The sequence below is a fragment of the Salminus brasiliensis genome, chromosome 21 (genome assembly GCF_030463535.1).
Source record: "Salminus brasiliensis chromosome 21, fSalBra1.hap2, whole genome shotgun sequence".
NCBI classification, from domain to species: Eukaryota; Metazoa; Chordata; class Actinopteri; order Characiformes; family Bryconidae; genus Salminus; species Salminus brasiliensis.
In genome coordinates, this window is record NC_132898.1 from 28,174,645 (window position 1) to 28,198,536 (window position 23,892).

The window sequence follows — 23,892 nt, forward strand, 5'->3', positions numbered from 1 at the left end:
GGCTACTTAGCATTCCCTCTGCTCTACCTCATCTGACCCTTTACACCGGTGTACCTGTGTCGTCCTGCCAGAGGCGCTCTATGCAGACGATATGAGGCTGTAGGTTTGGCTCGGCTGGCTCTACATAGACGTAGTCTCCTACATGGTACATTCTGTCCTGGAAGCTGCAGTCCTGACTGTACGTACGCTGAAGGCCTCCCTGCCACGCGCCTCCAGAAGACTCCTCACTCTTCTCTGCTTCTGGAGTCAGAAATGGAGGTTCAATCATTTATTTATTGGTTGTTTTATTAATATAGTCTTCAATGTATGTAATTAAACCAATTACCTTTCTTCTCTTCCTCCCTCTTCAGCTTGTCCTCCTCAAACTCTTTAGGCAGCTTCTCCTTCTTCTCCTTCTCCACGTCGCTGTGCAGGTGTTTGGCGGTGTAGCTGAGCGCCGGGGTGAGTAGGATTTCTCCGTTCTTGCACAGCTCGTCTCTGATCCGGATGAAGAACTGCTGCAGCTCCACCGCGTCCTCGAAGATCTCAGAGTCCGTCCTGCCGCAGAAACCACAAACAATGGTCATAAATGTACTTAATCATTTCAGGGAATGAGCAAAGTGTCTGTCCTACCATTCAGTCATTAAAGGCAAAACTGACCGATCATCAATTGCATATATCATATTAATAAATGTATAATGTAAATGTAATACATGTAAATGTTATTTATATCATATAAGAACTTATACATTATTAATCAAAATACTATAAACAACAAATTTGAAGAATTCAGAATGATTCTGGAAAATTCCATTACAGGTCCAAGCTTAATACTGATCAATTCTAGCATATTAGATTTATTTGATACATTTATCTGCAAACAAACTCATTTTATATGATTAAAAACACTGTTCTTGTAAAAACAATTCTTATAATAATATATCTGAATATGAAAAATATTAATATAATAATATTATTATTCATATCAATAATAACAATAATAATACAAAAACTCATATGCAAAAAATACAAAATATCTGTTTGCAGATGCATATTTTCTTACAAAATTCAGAAATTAGATGTGTCCAGAATAATGAGGGGGGCTGTAGAAGGTTGTAATTGACTAAGAAAATTGAGGAACATTTTTTTAAATTAAAAAATACAAGTAATTCAGAATTCATCATATTTTAAAAGTAGTGATACCAAGGTAGAAAATTTGCCAAAACATTTATATAAATATTAATATGAACATATACATATATATATTTGTATTTAATGTTATTATCATTTAATTTAAAATTAGAAAAAGAAAAGCTACCTTTATCTTTAGCCTAGTTTAAAATATATAATTTATTTTTTGTTAAAGGCCTTTTATCTTACTTGCATATGTGGTTTAATGTACAAAAAATATTTTTACAAGACCATTTTCCAATCTTTTCTTATTCCTTAAATATGTTTCTGTATTAAATTATCATTTCATTATCATTTAATTGAATAACTTAAATTTTCTTATAATTTTGAAAGACAGTTTAACATTACCATTACTTAACCACAATGTAAAAAAGTAAAATAAAAAATATTAATATTATAAGTGATTCCAAACTTTTGAACTGTACTTTTCTACATTGTATATTTGATCGCCCTCAAACTCTTCCAGCTCCCAGCAGCCTAAAAAAATAGGGGTTCTCGTATCAATATAGGCCCTAACCTATGCATTCGTCTGGCCTTCTCCAGCACTTCGAACATGTGGTCCTGGAAGACGTCCAGACGCTTGTAGCGTCCTTTATCCACGTTGGTGCGTATGATTTCGAAGTTGAGTGGGGGCCTGTCCGGATGTGCCGGGTCCTCCGCTGAAATCTCAGCCAACGAGTCACTATAGCAACGGCCCTCGTCATCCTGGTGGCCCAGCACGGACACGAAGAGACTGCGAATCAGGTCCTGGATAAGGCGAGGGACATCTGGGACATGGGCGTCGTCACCTCCTTCCAAGTCCCTCCTGGTCTCCAGGAGGACTTTGTGGAGCACCAGCGCGTCTTTGTAGATGAGCGACTCGGGCTCGTTGTAGGTGCAGGCGTTGTTGAACATCAGCACCAGATCTTCCACCAGGGCGTCAACGTCTTGGTACTTGTTGGCCAGCATGTGGCTTTTTACCCGCTCCATGTCGATGGGCCTCTTGATGGCCACGTAGTAGTCGGGGAGTTCGGCTCGAGACGGGAGGCGGAGGAAGATGGTGCTGAGGCGGCGCCCGCGCTTGTCTGTGTAGTTCTTCACCGCCTCGTAGAGCTCGTTCAGCTTCTGCTGCAGGGGGGTCAGGTATTTGGACTTCTTCGGGGAGATGCCACTCTTTCCTGTCATTACATGGGATATTAAAAAAAGGTCATAAAGAATTGTGCCTTAAGTGCTTGAGCCTACTAAGTACCATTGATTAATAACATTACTAAAGACTGTGTTGCAACCTACGCCTTCGTCTGTGGTTTAATGCCTAAAGCTTTCATATAAGATAAGATAAGATAGTCCTTTATTAGTCCCGCAGTGGGGAAATTCCCAGTGTAACAGCAGAAAGGGATAGCAAGACACTCAGTTACAAAAATTTAGATAAATAATTTACACTATATACACAATATAAATAAGAATTAAAAAAGCAATAAACAATATTATTTACAGCAAAAGACTCTTAATTGCACATGGGGGGGGGGGGGGGATATTGCACATGGTATTCCCTGAACATGAAGATGTGTGTGTAGTTAAGTGTGTGTGTATGTGGTCCGCTGGGAGCAGTGCTGGTTGTGCAGTCTGACGGCAGCAGGAAGGAAGGACCTGCGATACCGCTCCTTCACACACTTGGGGTGAAGCAGCCTGTTGCTAAAGGAGCTGCCCAGTGCTGCCAGAGTCTCATGCATGGGGTGGGAGCTGTTCTCCAGCATGTATTCTGATACGTATTCACGTATTCTGATACGGAGGTAAGGTGAAGCTGATGGTGGAAAGTACATTCTTCAGCAGCAAGAACCTTCAGTTCTTCAGTTTGCTTGAGAAAGTGACATACTTATTTTGAGTTTTGGTGAGATTATGTCATCCTCTTCCGGCGCAGGCCCGAGCTCTCTCTTTTTCTCCTTCAGAATCTTCTCCAGAGTGTTAGCATCGTTGTACACCTGCAAGCAAACAGTCATGTGATCCTGCTGTTAAGAGTAAAAGCTTACACTGGACATTATAACCGCTGCATTGCTACTGTGTAGGGATTTCTACTCACTAGCTAGTAAATATGCTAATCCCAAGTCCTATCACTCTGTCCATCTTATTAGACAACCTACCTCACAGAAGTGGACACTAGAGATGGCACAATGGCACTTTTTTCTCATATGATACAATAAAAAAGCATATTTGATTACATTTTCTAATTTTAAGGAGCTCTAGAATGTTGAACTATGTTTTCTTTGGCATAGTTAAAAAATAAAGGGTTTGGTACATTAAAATAACTGTAAACCTCAAACACGGCTGTTATAAAATAGCCAAAACAGAGCTGGAAAATGGGGCAATTCCAAAACCCCAAAACTATCAAGTAACAGTATTGATGTTTACATAAACTCCACCCACTAGCGAAAACCCCAGTCAAAGCCAAATGGCGACTTCAGGAGAATATGGTGTTGTTGATACTAGAGAGCAGCTCATCACCTCCAAACTCCGCTAGGTATGGAAATACGGGTTGCCACGGGAACTAAACTTTATGACCTTGGCTTTTCCTGTGCCAGAGTCTGCAGAGGTGAACTTAAGCTCAGCACATGATGAAGCGAAAGTGTGGAGGAGCAGATGGGGATCTGTACTACATTAAAAGCTAACGCCAGTGATAGCTTTTACCATCTCTTCTCTCCATCGGCCGCTCCTAGAAACTAGACCACCTCAGCTGAACCAAGCTGGAGCTGAACCGATAAGACTAGAGAAAGCTAAATCCCTTGGAAGCGAGTGGGGGCAAGGCTAAAAGCTAAGCGTTTACAGAGGACACAATGAGAGGACAGCAGCACTATCCCGTAAAATTTGGGAATAATTACAGTGTTAGAACTATGCTGTAATACGCAGCTTCTGTGGGGCGTTGACGGTACCGTAAACCGGCCAATAAAATCAGTACTCAGCATTTTTTCCCCTAAGACCTCAGTGCGTTTCATTGTGAGGTAAAATAACAGGGTGGTAAATATGATTGTAAAACTTGAGTTTGAGTTTTTTTACACCCAATCAAAGTCACATATTTACTAATCATACATCAAAAAAACTAAATACTCAATAAATTAATTATTTTAGGAATTACTGAGCTTTAAAATAAGCACTTCACTTAAGATAAGCATCTAAAACCGGGCTCAAATGACTAAAAACCTGATATCCATGCTTTTATTATTAAAAAAAAGTAGGTATGTCAACTTGACACCTTTTTGTAATAAGCCATCATTGCCATCAACTCAAAAACAGTACCCTGCATTACCGTCTAGTCACAAATTTAGATACCACGGCCTTGTACCTGTTCATTAGTAACCCTACCTGTGAGCCCTCTTCATTGTAGTGTCTTGCATTCCGGAACATCAGCTTCATGTCCTCCACCATGGCGTCCTCGTTGTGGTATCTGTCTGCACGGATGTTGTGGTCTACAGTGCGCAGGTCCATGGGCTCCAGGATGATCTTATAGTAATCGGGATAGTCTTTCTTGGAGGGTTTAACCATGAATAGGTCACAGAGTCTCCGACCGGAGCCTAACTCTCGGGCCTCTGTCACAGCCAGGTACAGAGCCTTCATACGATTCTTCTTGGTATTCTTCTTATGACTGTTGGTCAGAAAGAGTTCTTTACAGAACGCTCCTAAAAAGTGGGTTCTTCAAGGATCATGGAAGGCGAACGACTGTATATAGAACCTTGACAATTCAGAGAACTACATGAATGCTTTAACAGTTTTTGCCTGTTTAAAAAGTTCTTCAAATAGAAACATTTACAGACAGAACTTTTCACAAGGTTCTTTTTGGTCCTGTATTAGATCACGTTTTAAAAGCTTCTTTAAAGAACCACCTAAAAGAGGTTTTTCACCCCAGAGAAAGACCCTTACGCCCTTTTCCCAGGCAAAGAACCATTCAAGCATCCAAATGATTATTCAGTTGAAACGGTTTAATATACAGAACCACTGTCTTTACTAAAGAACCCTAAAGGAACCGTGTTTGAGCTGGTAACTGCTCTGAAAGATTCTACCTCTTGCGCTTGGTGCTGCCACCGTCCGACAGTGTGGAGGATAGCATACTGTCCCCGTCCTCATCTACTCTCCTCAACAACTCCTTCCTCTTCAGCTGAAAACACACACACACACAGTCATATTTCAGTGTGATAACACCACAAGCCTAAAACTGATGAACACTTTTATTTAAAAGCTGAAATGAAAATGAAAACTTAAATAAATGAGGTTTGGGATGCTAAAGTAGAGCTGGGCAATATGACAATATTTTATTTTATCGTGATAAATTTTGTTTTTATGCTTTTATAAGTGTATTGTGAATATCATCAGTGCTTAAAGAGCACAGATTAAATGCATGTTTTATTACAAAGAGTGTAATCAGTCTTATTTAATTAAATAGAGTGAAGCATATTTTAAGCAAAAATCACGGTACTCAGTATGGGAGAGTATTTGGATAGTAGTTTTTAAAAATTTTACGCTGTTGGTGTATTTTGTCTAGATGACAAAATACTGCAATAAATATTGTATATCGTAAAAATGTCTTTAAATATTGTGATATAAAATTGTAACTTTTTTCATATCGCCCAGCTCTACACTAATGTGAAACAGCCTGAAGGAGAATATGGACCTGTAGAATGTGCTGCAGTTTCAGAGCCCGTTTGTAGATGTGGGAGTTGGGGACATTGTAGCGCTTGGCGTTCTCGAACATCAGGTTCAAATCAGAGTCCATCTGCTCCACACTCTCATATTCATTATTCTTCATTTTATCTCTGGAGAAAAACAAAATACAGCACTTCAACAAAGTTCTATGAAAAATCAACTGAAACTGCCAGCAAACCTGCAGTAATAGGGGTGAGAAACGTTCATGAATAACAAATAGTGAAGATTTTACTTGGCTCGAGTTTTAAAAAATTGAGATCGTACCAGGTTGTGCACATCTGTCTAGGTTGCTATTACAAAATTTTTCAAAAAAAATTATCAAACAAATTAGGAATAAAGAGCAACATTTGAGACAGAGTCCACAATAAAAGAACTTCAAATTAAGAAATCACACAACAGAAATAGCCTAATAATTTTATTCATACTCAATTTCAGTTTCAATAACAACATCTGCGCTTCTACTATAATAAATTTACGACTGTGTCATGTTGAATATATCGTCACTGAAAAACCTTTAAATAAAACTCCAAAATTTCTAAAATGTCAACGTCACAGGAGAAGTTAACTTTCAATGGGTGTAAATTTTTATTCCAAGTCACTTTGGAGCATTTCTATTGGTCCATTAATCAAGAACGTTGGACACAACGATTAGGACAGCAACACTATCTGGTATAAGACCAGACTGTGCTATAAAATGCAGGTGCTCAGAGCTTTGCTGGGGCCGTGAACCAGCCAATGAAAGCAGAGCTTAGCCTTTTCAATCAGCTCATTCCTTTTGGAGGGAAAATAACAGGGTTGTAAAAAGGCTTGTTAACAATTGCCATGTCAAAATATGAAAAATGGCCTAAATTGAGATTTTGAAGAAAAAGGTCAAATTTGCTATGCATGTCAAATGTAATGTCTAAGAACTGTATTGATAATCTGCCAAAATAGCAATGTTTGTGATGCTAAACATGGACAAGGTGTGGCCGAAGAATCATATTTTTAATCTGTCTGAATAAAAAAATAATGAATATGATTCTTTTCTGTATATAAGAATCTAAGATTTTGTCAATTTGGGCACATTTGCCCAGTTTGCTCTTCCAAAACATGACCATCAGGACATCACGACCATAAGCCAAGTGTATTCTAGATGTACTGCTTGCCATACCGGATCTGCTGGAGGGAAACGGGTTGGTTGATCTGCTGGTAGTAGTCAGGGTAGTCCTTCCTGGAGGGCAGCTGAAGGAAAGGCTCGGCTATGAGCTGGCCTTGGCTGTTCCTGCCCCCTCGCACAGCCTCGTACATCTGAAAGATGGGATTGGACATGTCCATGTTGGAGTGGATGCTCTCGGCCTCTGATTCACCTTCGTCATAATGCACTGAACCTAAGACAAGCAGAGAAGGTTGGGTGTGTAGGTTCTATAAAGCAAAGCCTATTTGGAGACTTTCTTGTCATTCACATCACATGTGTTACATGGGGTCGAACGAAATGGTGGTCTCAAGGTCCCAGTTGAAACCAAAGAGCAATTATTGAATGCATAAAACAATAACAATAAAATAATATAAAATAAAAAGGACAGAAATAAATAGGAAATGTGGGAAAAGTTGAAAAATTGGAAGAAAAAAAAAGTTGAATGTTGAAGATGGCTCTCAGAGATGATCCAGGCCTATTTTTAATGGATCTTTATTGGCCACTTTAAACTAGATCCAGTTCTGATCATTTGCCAAGACTAGTTTTACCTCAGTGCATGTTGGGAATGCAACATAAATAGACACGTTCACAATCTGCAGCGGTGAGATTAGCTTTTTTAGACGTTTAAATGTTTGCAATTAATAATGTTCGCATCTTATAATCTTATAATCATGTTCTATAGTAAGAAACAGGACTAGGCTTCACTGTGAATGTTAAAGCATCAGGTCAGAGAGTGTAACTCTGTGCATGTACTAAAAAAGGAAGTAGAATTATAAAGTAATTGGCAGCCTAGTATTTCTTACCTGAGTTGGATTGGTCTTACTATATTTACTCTATCTGATGTGTGGACTGCCCAGCTGTATTACAATATACATACTGAATCTATAGGAAGTACCTGTGAGAATACCGTCTTCATCGCTCTCTGAGCCGTACTGTAAAGCCATGGTGATAGAGGAGAGTCTGTCCCCATGCACCGACCTTCTGTTCCTACTCGCACACATACAAACAAAGGACAACACCACAAAACTTCCAGTTTACATTCACCTCATTTATTGCAATGTGTGAGGTGGACAGTAATTTGCTTCGTTTACACATGTTAGATTCTGGCGGATTGGTAATTTGTAACTCAAGTACAGTTGTGCAGTATGATTTTTCATTTTACCCAAATTTCTTCCCAATTTAGCTGAGCCAATTAACCCACACACTCACTAGGACTGCCCCTATCACTTGCTATGCACCCGACACTAGGAGGGTGAGGACAAGCGAAGAACGCTTCCTCTGATACCTGTGAAGTCGACCACTTCCTTTTTTTCGAACTGCCGCCAGTGCAGCATCACTAGGCTGCCAACACGCTCAGAGGAAAGCGCTGGATGCCCAGCTCTGATACATCAGCCAACAGGCGCCTGTGCCGGCCAGCACCACAGTGGGAGAGATGAGCGAAGAAAGCACCATCTTCCCACCCAGGAAGAGCATCGCCAATTGTGCTCTCTCCGGATCCGGCTGCTGATGGCGAACATTTGTGTGTGTTGTTGGTAGAGCACCTACTACTGCTGCTCACCTTAAAGCCAAAAGACCAACATGATTCAAAGAAGTAGAACAGTTGAACAGGCCTTAGTCTCTAGCTGATAGTCAGTTCCTAATGCTGGATCTTTGATGGATTTCCAGCTCCAGTTCAATATGTTATTCTTAAACATATTTATGCATACTTCAATAGCTAAGATGTATATATAGTTAGTTATCAGCATGGCTTAATGAGGAATAGTGCACTGTAGAAAGAGAACCAGATATCTGTGTTAATATGTGTTAAATGCCTCTAAAAATAAAACGGCCTTACAAGTTACTTACTAAGTTATTACATGAAATAGTTACAAATATGTTGCCTGACGCCTGAGACATGGGTTTTGATACTTTTAAGAAGGCTTTGTCTTCAAATGTATTATTAAAATCAGTGGAATTCCCCTTCTAGTAGTTTCTTCAGCTGCTACTTTTGTACTTCTGCTCCAAATGTGACTTCACTGCTGTGTAGCTTCTCAATATAAGCTTTAGGATCCATTTAATTACAATTAAGACAAGCCTTCACTCTGTTGGCCTTTATAATAAAGTGTAATTTCCTTCTTTTGTCTTCTCAACAGGCCTCACCTCTAAATCTATGGTTTCTCCTCCTTATTTCCCCTTGAGAAACTAACTTTTGACCAATATCAGACATCTAAAAAACCTTTGGCAAATATGGTCCCGCCCCCTCTGGACTTACATTACAATCTATATGTTATAAAACTTTATTGTCCATTTGTTTGTCTGTTTTTGGATTACTGTTGCTATATCACAATCTATTCTAGTCTTTTCTAAAATATATATTTTATTTATTTAACATGATAATATTTTTGTGCTCCTTTTTCAATATGAGTGACCCCTAAACTGTATTTTTAAACTGGACTGGAACTGCTATTCAACACGTGCAACATTAATAAAAAATAAACTGTTCTCCATTTAATTCTTTAAATCAGGTCATGTTACTTGCTCTACAGAAACAACCAGGGCTTACCTGACTGGCTGAGGGAACTAACCTGATTCGGATGCTGGATTTAATGGGCTCAGTATGCTCGAGCTCTATCTTCCTCTGGGCAAAGACCTTCTTGATGGTGTTTGCATCCTGTAGGTTTAACAGAACAGATTGTGTGTCTTAGTACAGAAGATAAAAGAGTGACATAGATACTGATCGACTGCTCGCTTTATTATAAATTACCTTGAACACCTGTGAACCGGGCTCATTGTACGTTTTTGCGTTTTTGACTAACAGGTCGATGTCCTTGGCCATATGATTCACGCTTTTATAGTAGCTAATCTGTGGGGGGGGGGGAAACAATGATATAGTGAATATAAATGTAATATGTAATATTGAATGTATTACGCACATGTGGACAAAAGTATTGGGACACTTACTTATTTATTATTACTTCCAAAATGAATTCCGGTATTAAAAACAATTTACCCTGCTACTGTGCAGGAAAGGCTTTCTATTAGTTTTTGGAGGAGCACTGCTGTGAGAATTTGATTGCCTTCAGCAACAAGACTGTTAGTGAGGTCAGAATGTTGAATGATTGCCACTCCACCTCACCCCTTACTCATCCCAAAAGTATTGAATGGTGCACCAAGCATCATTCCAGTGCTCCAGAGCTCAGTGCTGGGGGGCTTTATGGCATAGTACCAATAGGCTCCAGAGAGTCCTATTCTATTCTATTCTATTTGCAGTAATTCTCTACAGGGACTAGATAAGCTGTGTGTGTGCATCAGTGTCAGCAATAGGCGCAACTAACAGTAGCTGAATACATTCGTTAGAAGGGTGTCCACAAACATTTAGACATATAGTGTATGTGAAGTATATTACAGATACCTGTATCCTTTGAGCAATGGCCTTCAGGTCTATTGGCTCCTTGATAATAGCATAATAATCGGGATATTGCTGTAGAAAAGAAAGTCATTAAGTAAAATGATGGAAATCTGGTGCACAATTACTGAAGTCCTACAGGGCCATGCTTGGTATACAGTGTATTTGGTGTATTTGCAACCCCAATTGTTTAAAGTATCTCCTACTATTTTAGAAGGAAGTCTCTGGAAGAGTTCGCTGACGAGGCGTCCGTGTTCAGTGTAGGTCAAGACTGTGTCCAGCAGCTGCTCCAACACCTCCCTAAGACTGGATGCAGGCTGACGGAGAGGATAGCGCACATGCAAGCAAGTTTAACTACAGCCACATGATGTGTATTCAGAGGAGACAACACTGTTGTGCTTAGAAAACAAGGCGGTCTATTCACCTCGTCCTCCATTGAGCCTCCAGCATTGTCCTGTGCGTCGTCACCATCGTCATCGTCATCTTCATAGTCTCCCCGCTGCACAAACTCGTTCTTGGTGCGAATGTAGAGGTCCCATAACTTAGACGCAGCTCGATATTCTGGCGTCTCAGGCTGGACAGGACGGGCAGAGTGGTTTTATTGTAGCTCACACCAACAAAGCATTTTTACCATTGTTGAAAACAGACATATTGAAAAGGAGGATCCATTAAAGATACACTTCAATCATTTCAAATGATAGAATATAATATAATAACTAACAGATGTTAAGTCTGTCATTTTCACAAAAGGAGCTCATATCTTTTCAGCTAATGTGAAGAATAAGGGTTTCAGCACCCTCATTCCTTGAACAGCAACCCACCTAATTTAACCTATTCAGGTACTGATGAACCAAACTAGGTGTTAGAAGATAACTACGAGTAATACTGGGCCATTTAAGATGGTCAGTGAAATCGCCTAACCTTCTGTCACTTATACAGCTATTCAACATCTGAATCAATACAAACTCATCAGACGATTTGTATTAACAAAGACGAAGCATTAACCTATTTGGTGCAAATTCAATCCCATCCATTTTCAAACTACCCCATTTTGCTGCTTTAATAGCCTAATAATCTGGCAACCCTGCAGCTTAAAATCCCCCCTATTTTCACACATTTAGATTTTTTCAGTTTACCACTGCAGTTTTCAGACTGTTATAGCAATTTTACTACCACTAGGACTGCTGGTGCATTTTTCCACACTCCTTTAGTTCTGGGACGGGCAAATAACCCATGCACCTCTTTACTCATGTAGCACCTACGTACACCTATGATGTTTCTGGATGTGTTTTAAAGGTATCTACATCTACATTATGTTGGTGTTACAGCAGTGCTGAGCTCAGTGGTGGGCACTGTGGGGTCTAGATCATTGATTAATGGGTGCCATACTTTGTAGTAGGTCTTAGCGTTGTTGAAGAGGAGTTGGAAATCAACGGTGAGCTGCTCTACATCGTCATACTCCTCCATCTTCAGCTTCTGCTGGATTTTCATCATATCAATCGGCTGAGATACCACATCATAGTAATCAGGCTGGTTCCTTCAGAGGAGAAAAAGGAATGCAAGCGTCTGGAAAAAGGGCAGTGTTTCAGTGTTGTCAAAAGTACTTGGACTACACAACAGCTAAAATGTCATGTGGAAAGCGTACACTGGTGACATAGGATGCTTTTCCTTATTAGTCCCTGAATTGTAAAAATGAAGAGAAAAAAAAACAGTACAGTCATCAGATCACCTTCTCTTTGGTGCTCTAATAAAGAGCTCGCACAGCATCCTGCCCTGGTCGTCCTTATAGTCTCTTATGGTGTTGTAGAGTTCATGGCACACTGCAATCTGTGGGATCAGAGAGAGATGCTATAAAAGCTTTTTCTTTTAATTTTTTTATTGATTTATTCTACAGATCTAAATAAATCAAATAGTATAAATGTGAATGGGTGACAACTGAATGATAAGAAATTCAGTACTACAAAATAATAATTATTATTGATAATAATAATACATATATATGTATAGTAATTATTATTATTATTATTATTATTATTATTATTATGTTGTACTGAAGTTCTTATTGCCATTCAGTTATTGTTATTGTTAGTTGTAATATATTGTGGCTGTCAGACAAAAAACCTTCAATGGAAGTCAACTGACAAAGATCCAAGTCATTTGGATAATATTTTGACACAATATAAAGAACAACAGATTCACAGATTTGCGGTTGAGGGAGGGTCATTTACTGAACTGCCACTCACTGGATCTACAGTGGGGATGTTTGTGATTCTTCTTCTCTTGCGACTGGTTGAAGGCATCGAGGCTGGCTGGCTGTCCTCAAAGTCTCCACCACTGACACTGCTGGACGGGGAGGTGGCCCTCCTCCGCTTAGATCCCATTGCAGAGGAACCTTATAATAAAAACAACAAATAAATAAATAAAAAGACAATCTTACAGAAGAACTCCATTTGATTTCCTACATTTTTGCATCAATAAATGGTTACGATGTAAACAAAGTCATCAAACGCTCCCGTCTAGACAAACGTACCCAGTCAGAATTGTTCACAGTGGTGGCGATGGGAGCCAGACACTCAAATAACATGATACCACTAAAAGCTACATGGCAGACAGTTATTACATGAAACGGTTAGGGGTATGTTGCCAGATGCCTGAGGCATTGTTTATGATAGTACACAATGTTGAGATTTTGAGACGCTTTAGAATCAAGTGTACTTTAAAAAATCCATCCAGGATAAAGAAATGAGGCAGAATAGTCCCAAAAGACATGTTTTTTTTATTTACCACTATTTTATCACTATCAAATTTGCATTTTTATTGTGTCTTGCTATCCCTGCTGTGACACTGTAAATTTTCCCACTGTGGGACTAATAAAGGGTTATCTTATCTTATCCTATCCTAACATTAAATTTTAATATATTAGCTATATTTTTAAGTGTAGACATCGGCAAGGCAAGGAGACAAAGAAAAAATCACGTAATGACTTTGTTTACATCTAAATGTTTACATCCTAATAAAAAAAAAATATTTTGAAGGTGTATAAATACATTAGTACATTATTAGTATGATTGAAGCCAGTGGCTGGACGGAGGTCATGCTCCCTGTAAAATAATTACAACACTTCATATTCAATATAAAATCAGAACTAAATCTGTTGGGGGTCTGTGAATTGTTCCCATATGATAATGAGAGTTGGGGGGGGGGGTCCCTGGCAGTAATTATTGGCATGTCTTTCTTCAGCAGAATTCATATTATTTTAATTAGGATATCATTGCTATGCCAAACAAGCAAGTATCACCTTCATCACCTTCATCCCTTAAAGTCAGGGTCACTGACCCCAGCAGACTTCAAGCCACTGACCAGTGTGACCACTGTGATCTCACAGCTCGGACTGAGAGGCAGTACAGTGGGACCAGTAGACTATCAATTACACAAAAGAGCAGAACAGGTGAGAAATGAGAAAAGATCATGTGGCTATATTTAAGTGTTTATATTATAGGCGTCTATTTATTAATTATTATTTAATACCCCCAACCCCCCCATCTATTGTCACCGCGCGCGTTTCTTTGTGAATTAGGGCAGAAAAATCAAAGCTCGTGCATCATTTTTATTAACGAAGGTCCTGTAGTTTCATTTCTGACTACAGCTCTGACTAAACTGCTCCATGCAAGAAGAAGGAAAGCCCACAGCCGAGGCACTGTGGAGGGTTACAGGAGTGCGGAGCTGAAGTGTTGCCTCGGATGATGACAGCAGCAGCAGCAGCAGCAGCAGCAGCACCAGCACCAGCAGCAGCAGCAGCACCAGCAGCAGCAGCACCAGCAGCAGCAGCAGCAGCAGCAGCAGCAGCAGCAGCACCGCTCCACAAACACAAAGGCGCGCCGGAGCCTTTAGCAGTAGCCGAGATGCTCGCCTCCTCTCCCGGCGCCTTTCTGCTCCTCGCCCGCTGAGCTAGCTAATTATCAACACTTCGGGGGGGAAAACGTTGCGTAGTGCGTGAGCCTTACCTCGGGTTTGTTTTCAGGCCTCTGTGTCGAGTGCGAGGCGGGTGAAAGACATTGGGAATAATAACCAGAGTGAATTTATTAGATGGAGAGAAAAAATTAACCATTTCGGTTCAGCCAGCGGAAACGGAAACGGCGAGCTCCTCTCCTGTCCTCTCCTCTCCATTCGGCACAATCCACGTGTGCGAGCAGCAGCAGCGGCAGCGGCGGCGGCAGCAGCGAGAGCCATGAAGCGACCGAGTGAGTTAGCTTTATTGCTTGCTTTTGCGTATTTATTAACAATAACAATTAAAATTCTTGTTATATTTAATATTATACTGGCTTAAGCCGCTGAATCTTAAATTTGGGCTTATTTAGCGTTGCTAAGCTAAGCTAAGCTAAGCTGGCTAACTAGCTAGCATCGGCTAGCCGAGCGTGGATCAACGTGTTGTTGAACATAAGCTAAAGTTTTCTTCCTTTATAGAGTTAAGGAAGGCAAGCAAGCGGGTGTCCTGCGCGAAACGCTTCAAAATCCAGAAAAAGGTAAGAGCTGTGAGGTGGCGTGTTGTTAATTAGTGAGGTTTGCTGGTTTGGCCACATGCACGGTGTTGGGGGTGCTGGTTGAGCTGTTAGCTAGTTAGCATGTAAGCAAGGTGTAATAACAGTGTAGTAGCTCTGTGAAAAAGCTCTGGGTGGGAATAACTGTAGACTGGCCCTTATTGTCAGCTTGAGTTTGGGCACGATGTAGGTCAGACACATGGTCAGTGAGTCAGACGTGTGTAGTGGCCAGTTAATGCTAGCTGTGTGTTTCTCAGTTGTGCACTCACGTTTCTATGTGTTTCTGCTCGTTTAGATTGGGTAGGTTTGGTCATCTGGATATCCCCCCCCCCTGTGGGATCATCAGTTTACTATATGGTGAAGAGCAGCAGAGGAGGAGGAGCTGCTGCTGCTGCTGATGATGATGATGATGATGATGTTCCCACTGTTGAGCCAATTTCAGTGCCTGTTGATCACCTCTAAACTCTCCTGTGTTGAACTGTGGTTAGATCCTATTGTTTTTGTAGTAATTGCAGACAGAGAAGGTGGATTATGGCTTTAGCTGTACAGTACGATGACCACAACTGGGTCAAACCATGGCATTTACATGAGTCTTGTAAGATTACAGTACAGTAGTGTTGTACTCCGTCTTGGGATATTGATGACAGAGTTGTGGGTTCGATGCCCGTGGCCCTTAAGCAAGGCGCTTCACCCTCTCTGCTCCCTGGGTGCTGCAGCAATGGCTGCCCACCGTTCTGGACACACACTAGTGTGTGTGTGTCTTCTCTGCATGGATTAAATTAAATTCCATCGGTGTCAAACATCTAATGGTAAATATGGTTGTCTCTTGTATTCAGTTCTGTATATGTTGCGGCATACCGTATCGGTTCCGGTATTGCAATGTATTGAATTGTAAGTCCTGTGTGGTGATGCATATTGTCGGGGTCTTGACGATACACAGCCCCAGTCGGGTTGTAAACTTGAGTCGGTTGCTTTGCGCAATTGCAGAGTTTCCTATTTTGATAGGAACTAACTTGTGGTAATAAGAAAATAAGAACATATTTATAACTTATATTGTTAGACATGTTGATATGACCTTTTAAGAAATGCACCTGCAAAATCAAGCATTTATTTCTTAGTAATTGGCCTTTAAAAGGCCACCGAATCCTGGTGGATCTTGTTTAGGCAGCTTTATAGTCATTTACAGTTCACTGTAAAATAAGTAGCATGTGTAAGAGCTACTTCCTTTACTAGTATGAATAATATCGCTGACCACGGGGAGTCTCTCTCCATCACTAACACTGTCTGTGTTTTACACCTTCCAGGTTCGGGAACACCACAAGAAAGTGCGAAAGGAGGCGAAGAAAAGTGGAATCAAAAGAAAGTCCAAGAAAGAAATTGAAGTACCAAACAGTGCTCCCTTTAAGGAGGAGGTCCTAAGAGAAGCCGAACAGAAGAAACAAGAGGTGCTGCAGAATGACGGGCCGTCATCCCACTGCTTTGCTTTATGCCTTGCCTGTTCATCAAGCTAACCAAATCTCTCTCTCTTTCTGTGGACCAGCTTCTAGAGTTAAAGGAGAAGAACAGACTAGCCAAGCAGAAGGAGCGAGCCGAGAAGAGGAAGAAGGGCAAAGATGCCGTCAGTGCGGCTGAGGAGCCCAAGTCAAAGAGAGCTAAAAAGGTGAATAATGATTAAGACTGGAGAGGTTTAGGATTATAAACAAGTTCCCTTTTCTGTATTTGCCTCTAATGCTGTTATTGCTTTCTCAGGAGGAGAAGGTAAAGGCTCAGAGGCAAGCGAGGGCTGCTGTCGCCAAGGAGAAAAGCACCAAGGTGTTCAGATGCAGAGAGCTGAATAAGGTAAAACTCTCAGCCAGTCTGCTGGGCAGAAGTACAGCCTAAATACAGACCTAAAGCTAATTGCTGCAACTCTGTGCTCTACATCTCCAGAGTGTCCGACATCTCTATGCACCCATTGCTGACACAGCTGGTCAATTGTACGCACACACAGCTTACTTAATCTCCATAGAAAAGTGTTGTCCATAGAATGCAAGGCTCAGGATTAGTTGCACATGAGACTTGGGTCACCATGTCCAGTGCCAGGCATCTGCTAGAAGGATACAATACCCTCCCCCCTCCCATACCTCCTGCAGTGGGGCAGTGGAACTGCATTTTCTAGAGTGATGAAGTATCATCTAATATCAAATCATGTTGGGATGAGTTGAAGTGATCTTTGTGATCCAGAGCTAGCTTAATCATCCACCATTAGCACGTGACCTTGTGACCGAATGCAGTCAAATCTGCACAGCAGTGTCATGTGTGGTCTGAAGGCTTCCCAGAAGAGGGGAAGCTCTTCCTGCAGAAAATAGTGGAATACTCCCTGTTAGTAGCCATGATTTCAAAGGAAACGTTGGATGAGCAGGTGTCTACAAACCTTTGGACATACAGCAAGTGCAAATCTCAAACAGCAACCTCTGGAGACTGAAATGTCTCGGTTGACAAAGTTTAAGGAAAGGGAAAGTTGTGTAACTTTTTAAAATGCTTCATGTCCTCCTCAGGTTATCGAAGCTTCGGATGTTATATTAGAAGTTCTGGATGCGAGGGATCCTCTGGGCTGCCGCTGTCCTCAACTTGAGGAGGCCGTGTTGAAACATGAAGGGAAGAAAAGACTGTTGTTTGTAATGACAAAGATAGGTATGTGACCTCTATACCATTCAGAATTGTCTGTTGTACTCTCAGGTTTGCTCAGATGTGAAGTATGAGGTCCTGTTGACCGCTTATTCACTGACTGCTCTTTTCTTCCTTTAGATCTTGTGCCTAAAGACAATTTGGAGAAGTGGCTTGGGTATCTTAAAGAAGATTGTCCAACGTTTGTCTTCAAATCATCCATGCACCTACAGGACAGGACTATGGTATGAATACACCTTCCTTAATCCTTAATCTTAGGTTTCACTTACTCTTCAGTGGTGCTGCAAAGTTTAGTGTTGTCCTATGTCCAACACAGCTGACTGAAATAATAATTGGCTGAACTGATCCCAGCGTTTTGGGGCAGGACAAAATGTGCAGCATCCTCATTGTTGTAAATGGGGAAGGACAATTGTACAGTGTTTACTGTTCATACAGGAGCATTCAGCTACTTTAGAAGTCGGATAGGACTCTCTGGAGTCGAAAAACATGAACCTATTGGCATCATGCCCTAATGCATTGAGCTGTGGGTTAAATACTTTTGGGATGAGGTGGGCTGGTGGTCATCCTGACCTCACTAGCACTCTTGTCATCAGTGACCGTTGAAATGGTTACTCCGACAGAAGTAGGATGTACTCTTTTAATTTATATGAATGGAAGTATATGATTTGGATAAAGACAGTGCTGCTGTAAGATCAGTATACACAATCAAATACATGGAGGCTGTACAATTCACTGCATACACCCTGTGTCCCCCTCAAAACTCTATATAAAAGCCGTAGATGTGTGTGTATAAATTTATGTTTTTGTGTACATCTATCATATAGCTAGATTCATTTTTGTAATTCTACACTATATTTAAATCTGCATATTTGCAAAGCCACACCCATCCTCAATTGTAATTGTATGACTGTCCAGTGAATGGCTATCAGGACATTTATTTGCTTTGTAACTGGTCCTGAAGAGTCATTCACATCTTATCCACAGAGACTCACAAAAGAGCTTCACTTTTTACTCAGAAAATACCCTTAGCTAGTTTGTATGGACTAGGATCCTCAAGACGCCTTAGGCTAGATGCTGTCAGTGTGGATGGCTAGGTGCACTTTTGCCTCACTCATAACTTGACTGTCGTTCCAGCTAGAGAAGAAGCAGAGAGCAGCTAACGGAAAAGTCGACCTCAGCAGAGCAGCATCTTCCTTTGGCTGCGATTCTCTGATGCAGATCCTTTCAGACTTGGCGAACCAGCGCGACAGTGAGACGATGCTGAAAGTTGGCGTTGTTGGTAAGACTGCTTGATTAAACATGTGATTCTGCACATTAATTTCCTGTGTTTTGTGATTCACATAAGTCATTGGCCCTGCTGTGCTTTTCATTTAGTGTAAAATCTTGGTAGTCAATTGTCTGCAATTCTTTTCGTTCACATAATGTGTTTGTCACCTGCCTGTTCAGGTTTTCCTGGTGTGGGAAAGAGCAGTGTCATTAACTCCCTGAAGGGCATCAGAGCCTGCCATGCTGGTGTACAGCGAGGACTGACCAAGTGAGTGTATATTAGTTGTAATTCTACAGGTTCAGTGGTCTAGAAATCAAGATATACTGTGAAATAATTTATTATTGTGACTACTGGGCACTCTTTAGACTTGAGACGACTTGGGTTGGTGTCTCAGACAAGGATTAAGCCTAGTTCCATGCTGTTTAGTCCAGGTCTAGGTTTCATTCCTGTCTGCAGAAACTCTAGTGGCCTCTAGTCTAACTTACTTACTTGATTCAAATGTGCAGCATCACGGGAGTGATCACCACTTTTTGACCTTTTTTGGGGGGTTTTTGAACAGTGATGATCGTGATTGATCTGACCAAGACCGTGGAGTCCACTTTCAATCCAACACTGACGTTCAAAGAACCCAGTGGTTTATTTCTGTGGAAACTGTTTGGAAGTAGATGTCTGGTTCAAGCATCCATTATTGCTTCCCAATCCAGATGTATGCAGGAAGTGCATATCTCCAAAAAGGTGAAGATGATTGACAGTCCAGCAATGGTGGCAGCTCCATCCAACTCTGGAGAAAAGCTGGTTTTGAGGAGTCTACAGGTGGAGGAGAGTGAGGAGAGTCCCCTGGAAGCAGTCAAGACGTTGCTGAAGCAGTGCAACCAGCAGGATGTGAGTAGAACCAGGGATTTTACTACATCTAACCTGTGACTCCCGTTCCTGAAGTCATTCTGTACCCATTCTGCTATTATTGGCTTGTTTATGGCGCTACGATGGCTCACCATAGCCTCATAGCATAGCGTAGTGTAACTTAGCTTAGCACAGTAACAAGAAAACACGTCTTGCTTGATGGCACTTCTACACCACTAAGCAGAGTGTTGGCTTTTAGCCCCTTTTTAAGCGACTGCCCAGCTGCATATACGGGATACCAGCAGCGACGCTTGCTCCACTTGCCTCTCCCTTCGCCTGCCAGCCTAGAGTTAGCTTTTAGTCTTTTTAGCCTTACTTACATATTTTTCTGAAGTAACCGTTGCATTAAGCCTCAGAAAGCTTTCTCTAGTGGTCCGGTGGGGTGTAAATAAATGTATATAAATAAGTATAAAGGGAAGATTGAAGGAGGAACAACAACAGAGTTTAAGGCTCATGGGTTGCCATTTCTATGTACTGAACTCTCACTACTGAACTATTTCAGGCAACATGCAGTTTTCCATTCTAGGACCCCTTCAACAACAGAAGAGGTCGCCGATGTCACCAATCATAGCTTTTGTGTGTGTGTGTGTGTGTGTGTGTGTGTATATTCCTTTCAGATCATGTTGGAGTACAATGTCCCAGACTACAGAAACTCTCTGGAGTTTTTGACCATCTTTGCCAAGAAGCGTGGTTTCCTGCAGAAAGGTGCACTGCCCAACGTAGAACAGGCTGCAACCATGTTTCTCAATGACTGGACGGGGTGAGTTAAACATCAGGAGCGTATGTTAGCAGCTCACGGTTTGTAACCTGTGCATAAACGTTGTTTATGATATGTGGTTTATTTTTGTTATAGATATTATGGGCATATTCAGAACTGCTCATAAATGACCCGTTTTATGTAAATTACAGTTTGTTTGGGTTTGTTTTTTGTTATTATTATTATTATTATTATTATTATTATTATTATTTAGCTGCACTGAGTCATGATGAGTCTATTGTGTCACATATATTTTTGATGACATAATAATCCAACTCTGATCTCAGCAGTAATTCTGATCATGTAGAGCTTAAAGGTTTACATTTAGTATTAACATTATTCTTTTTTATATATATATATTTTAGTGTGTAAATGTTGTATCAAACTGTACTTTTTCTGTCTGTATACACTATATGGAAGCCAAATTGCAAAGGCAGGGGCAGGGGGAGGGGGATACATTTACGATACAGGGCAGCCAGTCAGAACTAAGAAAATTTACATGCATGTTTCAGTCTTAAAGGCACAGTACAGCTACTTGTTTTGTTATAAGGAATGAAATAATAAAAAAAAGTTTATTAAAAACTATATTCTGGCTGATTTTGGATAATAATCTCAATCTAATGTTATAATTGTAGAGCCCTGTATAGAAATCCCTAGTGGCAGGGAAATGGTGTTGTGGTTGGAGGAATGATTACCAGCTAGACTGCTCATAAAGATGCAGAAGTGTGGGGCAGATGATGTCAGATTTAAGGTTCGTAGTTAATGTTTGTATGCATATCTGTGTCTGTCAGTGCTAAACTGAGCTACCATACCAAAGTACCAGAGCGACAGGGCCTGCCCCCCCACCTCACTGAAACCATGGTTGCGGAGATGCAGGCAGGTGTGAACTTGGATAAGATGAAGATGGCCAACGAGCAGATAATCAAACGTACGTACCTTTTTAATTTTTTTCCCCTCTCCTCCCCTTCTCCTCTCAATGACTGCATGTTTTCAGAAGAGATTCTGAGACGGCTGTTTGATCAAAAAGCCGTCATCAGTCATTGTAACTATAGTTTTCTGTTTATTATTTATTTTCTAGGCATACGATCTCCTAATATGGCAAGCAGCATACCTTTTAACTCAAAGAACATGACCGACGGTATTCTGCGTGTCGATGAGATACCAGTGAATAAGTCTGCAGCAGCTGATGAGGTGGAGGAGGAGGCGGAGGAGGAGACAGAAGACATCACTGAGCAAACAGAGGATGTAGAGGAGATTGAGGACACTGAGGAGGTACAGTACAGATTTGCCATGTGCACTATTGTAAACATGTCATGAGTCTTTGTGGTGACGTCCTTGGCCGAAGTTATAATATGATGCATATCGTGGCTGTGATGCAAAAACCTTGTATCTTTACAATTTTAGTTTTTGACATAATATAAATCGGTGGTGGTTATGGCTTAATGTGGCTGCTATTTATACTGTCAAAATCTAATGAATGGACCAATAGAAATGCTCCAAAATAATTTGGAATGAAATCGTCCATAGAAAGTTATGAAGGTTTTTTCCTTCTCCTGTAAAGCTGCAATTTAGAGATATGAGTTTGTTGCATGGCAGCGTAAATAAGCTAGCCTGCTTGCAACACACAGCAGTATTAGTGATTCCACTCCGAAATGACCTTGTACTTTAGAGAATCCAGTGGGATTCCGGAGATTTACATTTAAGGCATTTAGCAGATGCTCTTATCCAGAGCGACTCACAAAGGTGCTTCACTGTTTACTCAAGAAAAACCTCAGCTAGTTTAAATAGACTAAAATTTAAAGATCCTCTAAGCTTAGACAATACTAAACACAAGTCAATATGGAGACCATAATACTCTACACTTTGACCAAGTACTCTCAGAAGAGGAGGGTCTTCAATCTGCGTTTGAAGACAGCGAAGACACTCAGGGGAAGTTCGTTGCACCACTTAGGTGCAGGACAGAAAAAAGTCTGGATGCTCGTCTTCCGTGGATCTTAAAGGAAGGCGGGTCGAGCCGATCCGCACTGGAAGCTGGATGAAGGCGGGTCGAGCCATGAAGGCTTTTGACCATTGCCATTAAGTACGGAGGGGCTGGTCCAGTCTTGGCTTTGTAGGCCAGAGTCAGGGGTTTGAATCTGATGTGGGAAGCAGCTATAGAAAGCCAGTGAAGCGAGAGCGCAGCAGAGGAGATGAATATGACTGAACTTAGAAACGTTGAAGACGACCCCTGCCGCTGCATTCCGGATAAGTGGTTGGTGTGCAGAGGGAGACCAGCCAGAACAGGCCTTACATGGCAAAACCTCATCAGGTTTAGAATGCGTTAGGCATTGTGCCAAATACAGAATGACAACATTACTTCAGCAGTGTGTTGCAAGTTCAGAAAACTGGAAAAATAGTCCTTTCAGTTGATGTTGGGGCCATTAATGTTGATTTAATGCTCACTGCAAGTCCTTTATAAAAGACCTCTAGGTGTGAGGCCTGCTACTAACTGCAGTGTGCATAATGAGTCATGATGAGGCTATTGTGTCACATATATTTTTGATGACATAATAATCCAACTCTGATCTCAGCAGTAATTCTGATCATTTAGAGCTTAAAATTAAGGTCAGTAATAATGATCTTGCCTATAAGGGAATACTCACATATTTATTTATTTTTTCCCCCGTTTGTTTTTATGGTGGTTCATCCTTCAAGATTGAGACTCCTGAGTCGGAACCGGTAAAGACTAAGCAGTCATCTCGGCAGAAAAGTGCACGTAAGTGTATTCTTGTTCTTCTCTCGGCTCCAGTCATCAAACCTGAATGTGCAGCTTATGAGCAACATAATTATGTTAAATATTTCTTTATCTGAAATTATTTATTATTATTTATTTATTTTTTGTTTTTTTGTCTTCAGTCTTAGGTAAACGAAAAAAAGGAAAGTCAACGCCTGTATCTGTCAACTTTGACGTATCGGCTGCCCTGCAGAATGATAACGATGCCTACGATTTCAACGCAGACTTTGTATGAGATGTCGTGTCTACATAGGAAAGCAGATTTCCTATGCGTGCGAGTCAGCGGTTGTTCTTGTGGAGACATTGTGTATGTGTGTTTCCAGCCCAGTTCGTCCTGTGACTGAAATCTATCTGGGTAAAAACACATTCGTCAGTCTGACAGAACCTGTCTTGTATATATGATACAGATAATTAAACTTTCAGTCTTCTGAGATTTTTACAAGGTGTCTGCTTGGTGTCTGTTCCTCTGGGTCTGTGAAGAACTGAGATGTGTTTAAGAAGCATCAGTTTGCATTTACTGCAAATCAGCTTAAAATTTTGTTGTTTTTTTTCCTTGATATATCTGAAGTACTCAGTTATCAGGACAGGGCATA

At 40.9% G+C, this 23,892-nt stretch overlaps 2 protein-coding genes across 3 annotated transcripts in view; one reads left to right on the top strand and one right to left on the bottom strand.

Annotated features, from left to right (window-relative positions):
- Window positions 1-14,541, bottom strand: part of pbrm1 (polybromo 1) — a 27,419-nt gene extending 12,878 nt beyond the window's left edge. Inside the window, exons 1-18 of one of the 2 annotated variants that reach the window (XM_072666166.1) lie at window positions 14,402-14,541; window positions 12,641-12,789; window positions 12,127-12,224; window positions 11,787-11,934; window positions 10,822-10,971; window positions 10,604-10,714; window positions 10,404-10,472; window positions 9,756-9,854; window positions 9,577-9,662; window positions 7,908-7,999; window positions 6,989-7,205; window positions 5,807-5,948; window positions 5,199-5,293; window positions 4,504-4,783; window positions 3,023-3,128; window positions 1,688-2,327; window positions 326-537; window positions 55-240 (exon numbers count right to left, since the gene is read on the bottom strand). In XM_072666166.1, coding sequence (XP_072522267.1) covers window positions 55-240; window positions 326-537; window positions 1,688-2,327; window positions 3,023-3,128; window positions 4,504-4,783; window positions 5,199-5,293; window positions 5,807-5,948; window positions 6,989-7,205; window positions 7,908-7,999; window positions 9,577-9,662; window positions 9,756-9,854; window positions 10,404-10,472; window positions 10,604-10,714; window positions 10,822-10,971; window positions 11,787-11,934; window positions 12,127-12,224; window positions 12,641-12,778 — 2,869 coding nt within the window. In that variant the 5' untranslated portion in view covers window positions 12,779-12,789; window positions 14,402-14,541. The remainder of the gene's footprint in view (window positions 1-54; window positions 241-325; window positions 538-1,687; window positions 2,328-3,022; window positions 3,129-4,503; window positions 4,784-5,198; window positions 5,294-5,806; window positions 5,949-6,988; window positions 7,206-7,907; window positions 8,000-9,576; window positions 9,663-9,755; window positions 9,855-10,403; window positions 10,473-10,603; window positions 10,715-10,821; window positions 10,972-11,786; window positions 11,935-12,126; window positions 12,225-12,640; window positions 12,790-14,401) is intronic. The other variant, XM_072666167.1, reaches the window with a different exon arrangement.
- On the top strand, window positions 14,218-23,741 carry gnl3 (G protein nucleolar 3). The gene is made up of 15 exons (XM_072666168.1): window positions 14,218-14,638; window positions 14,862-14,920; window positions 16,240-16,380; window positions 16,476-16,595; window positions 16,685-16,774; window positions 17,473-17,608; window positions 17,723-17,826; window positions 18,737-18,881; window positions 19,049-19,136; window positions 19,574-19,751; window positions 20,387-20,529; window positions 21,318-21,454; window positions 21,605-21,798; window positions 23,221-23,281; window positions 23,422-23,741. Exons 1-15 carry the CDS (start codon window positions 14,626-14,628, stop codon window positions 23,532-23,534), a joined length of 1,722 nt encoding a protein of 573 aa, XP_072522269.1. The 5' UTR covers window positions 14,218-14,625; the 3' UTR covers window positions 23,535-23,741.
- The last annotated feature ends 151 nt before the right edge of the window (window positions 23,742-23,892 follow it).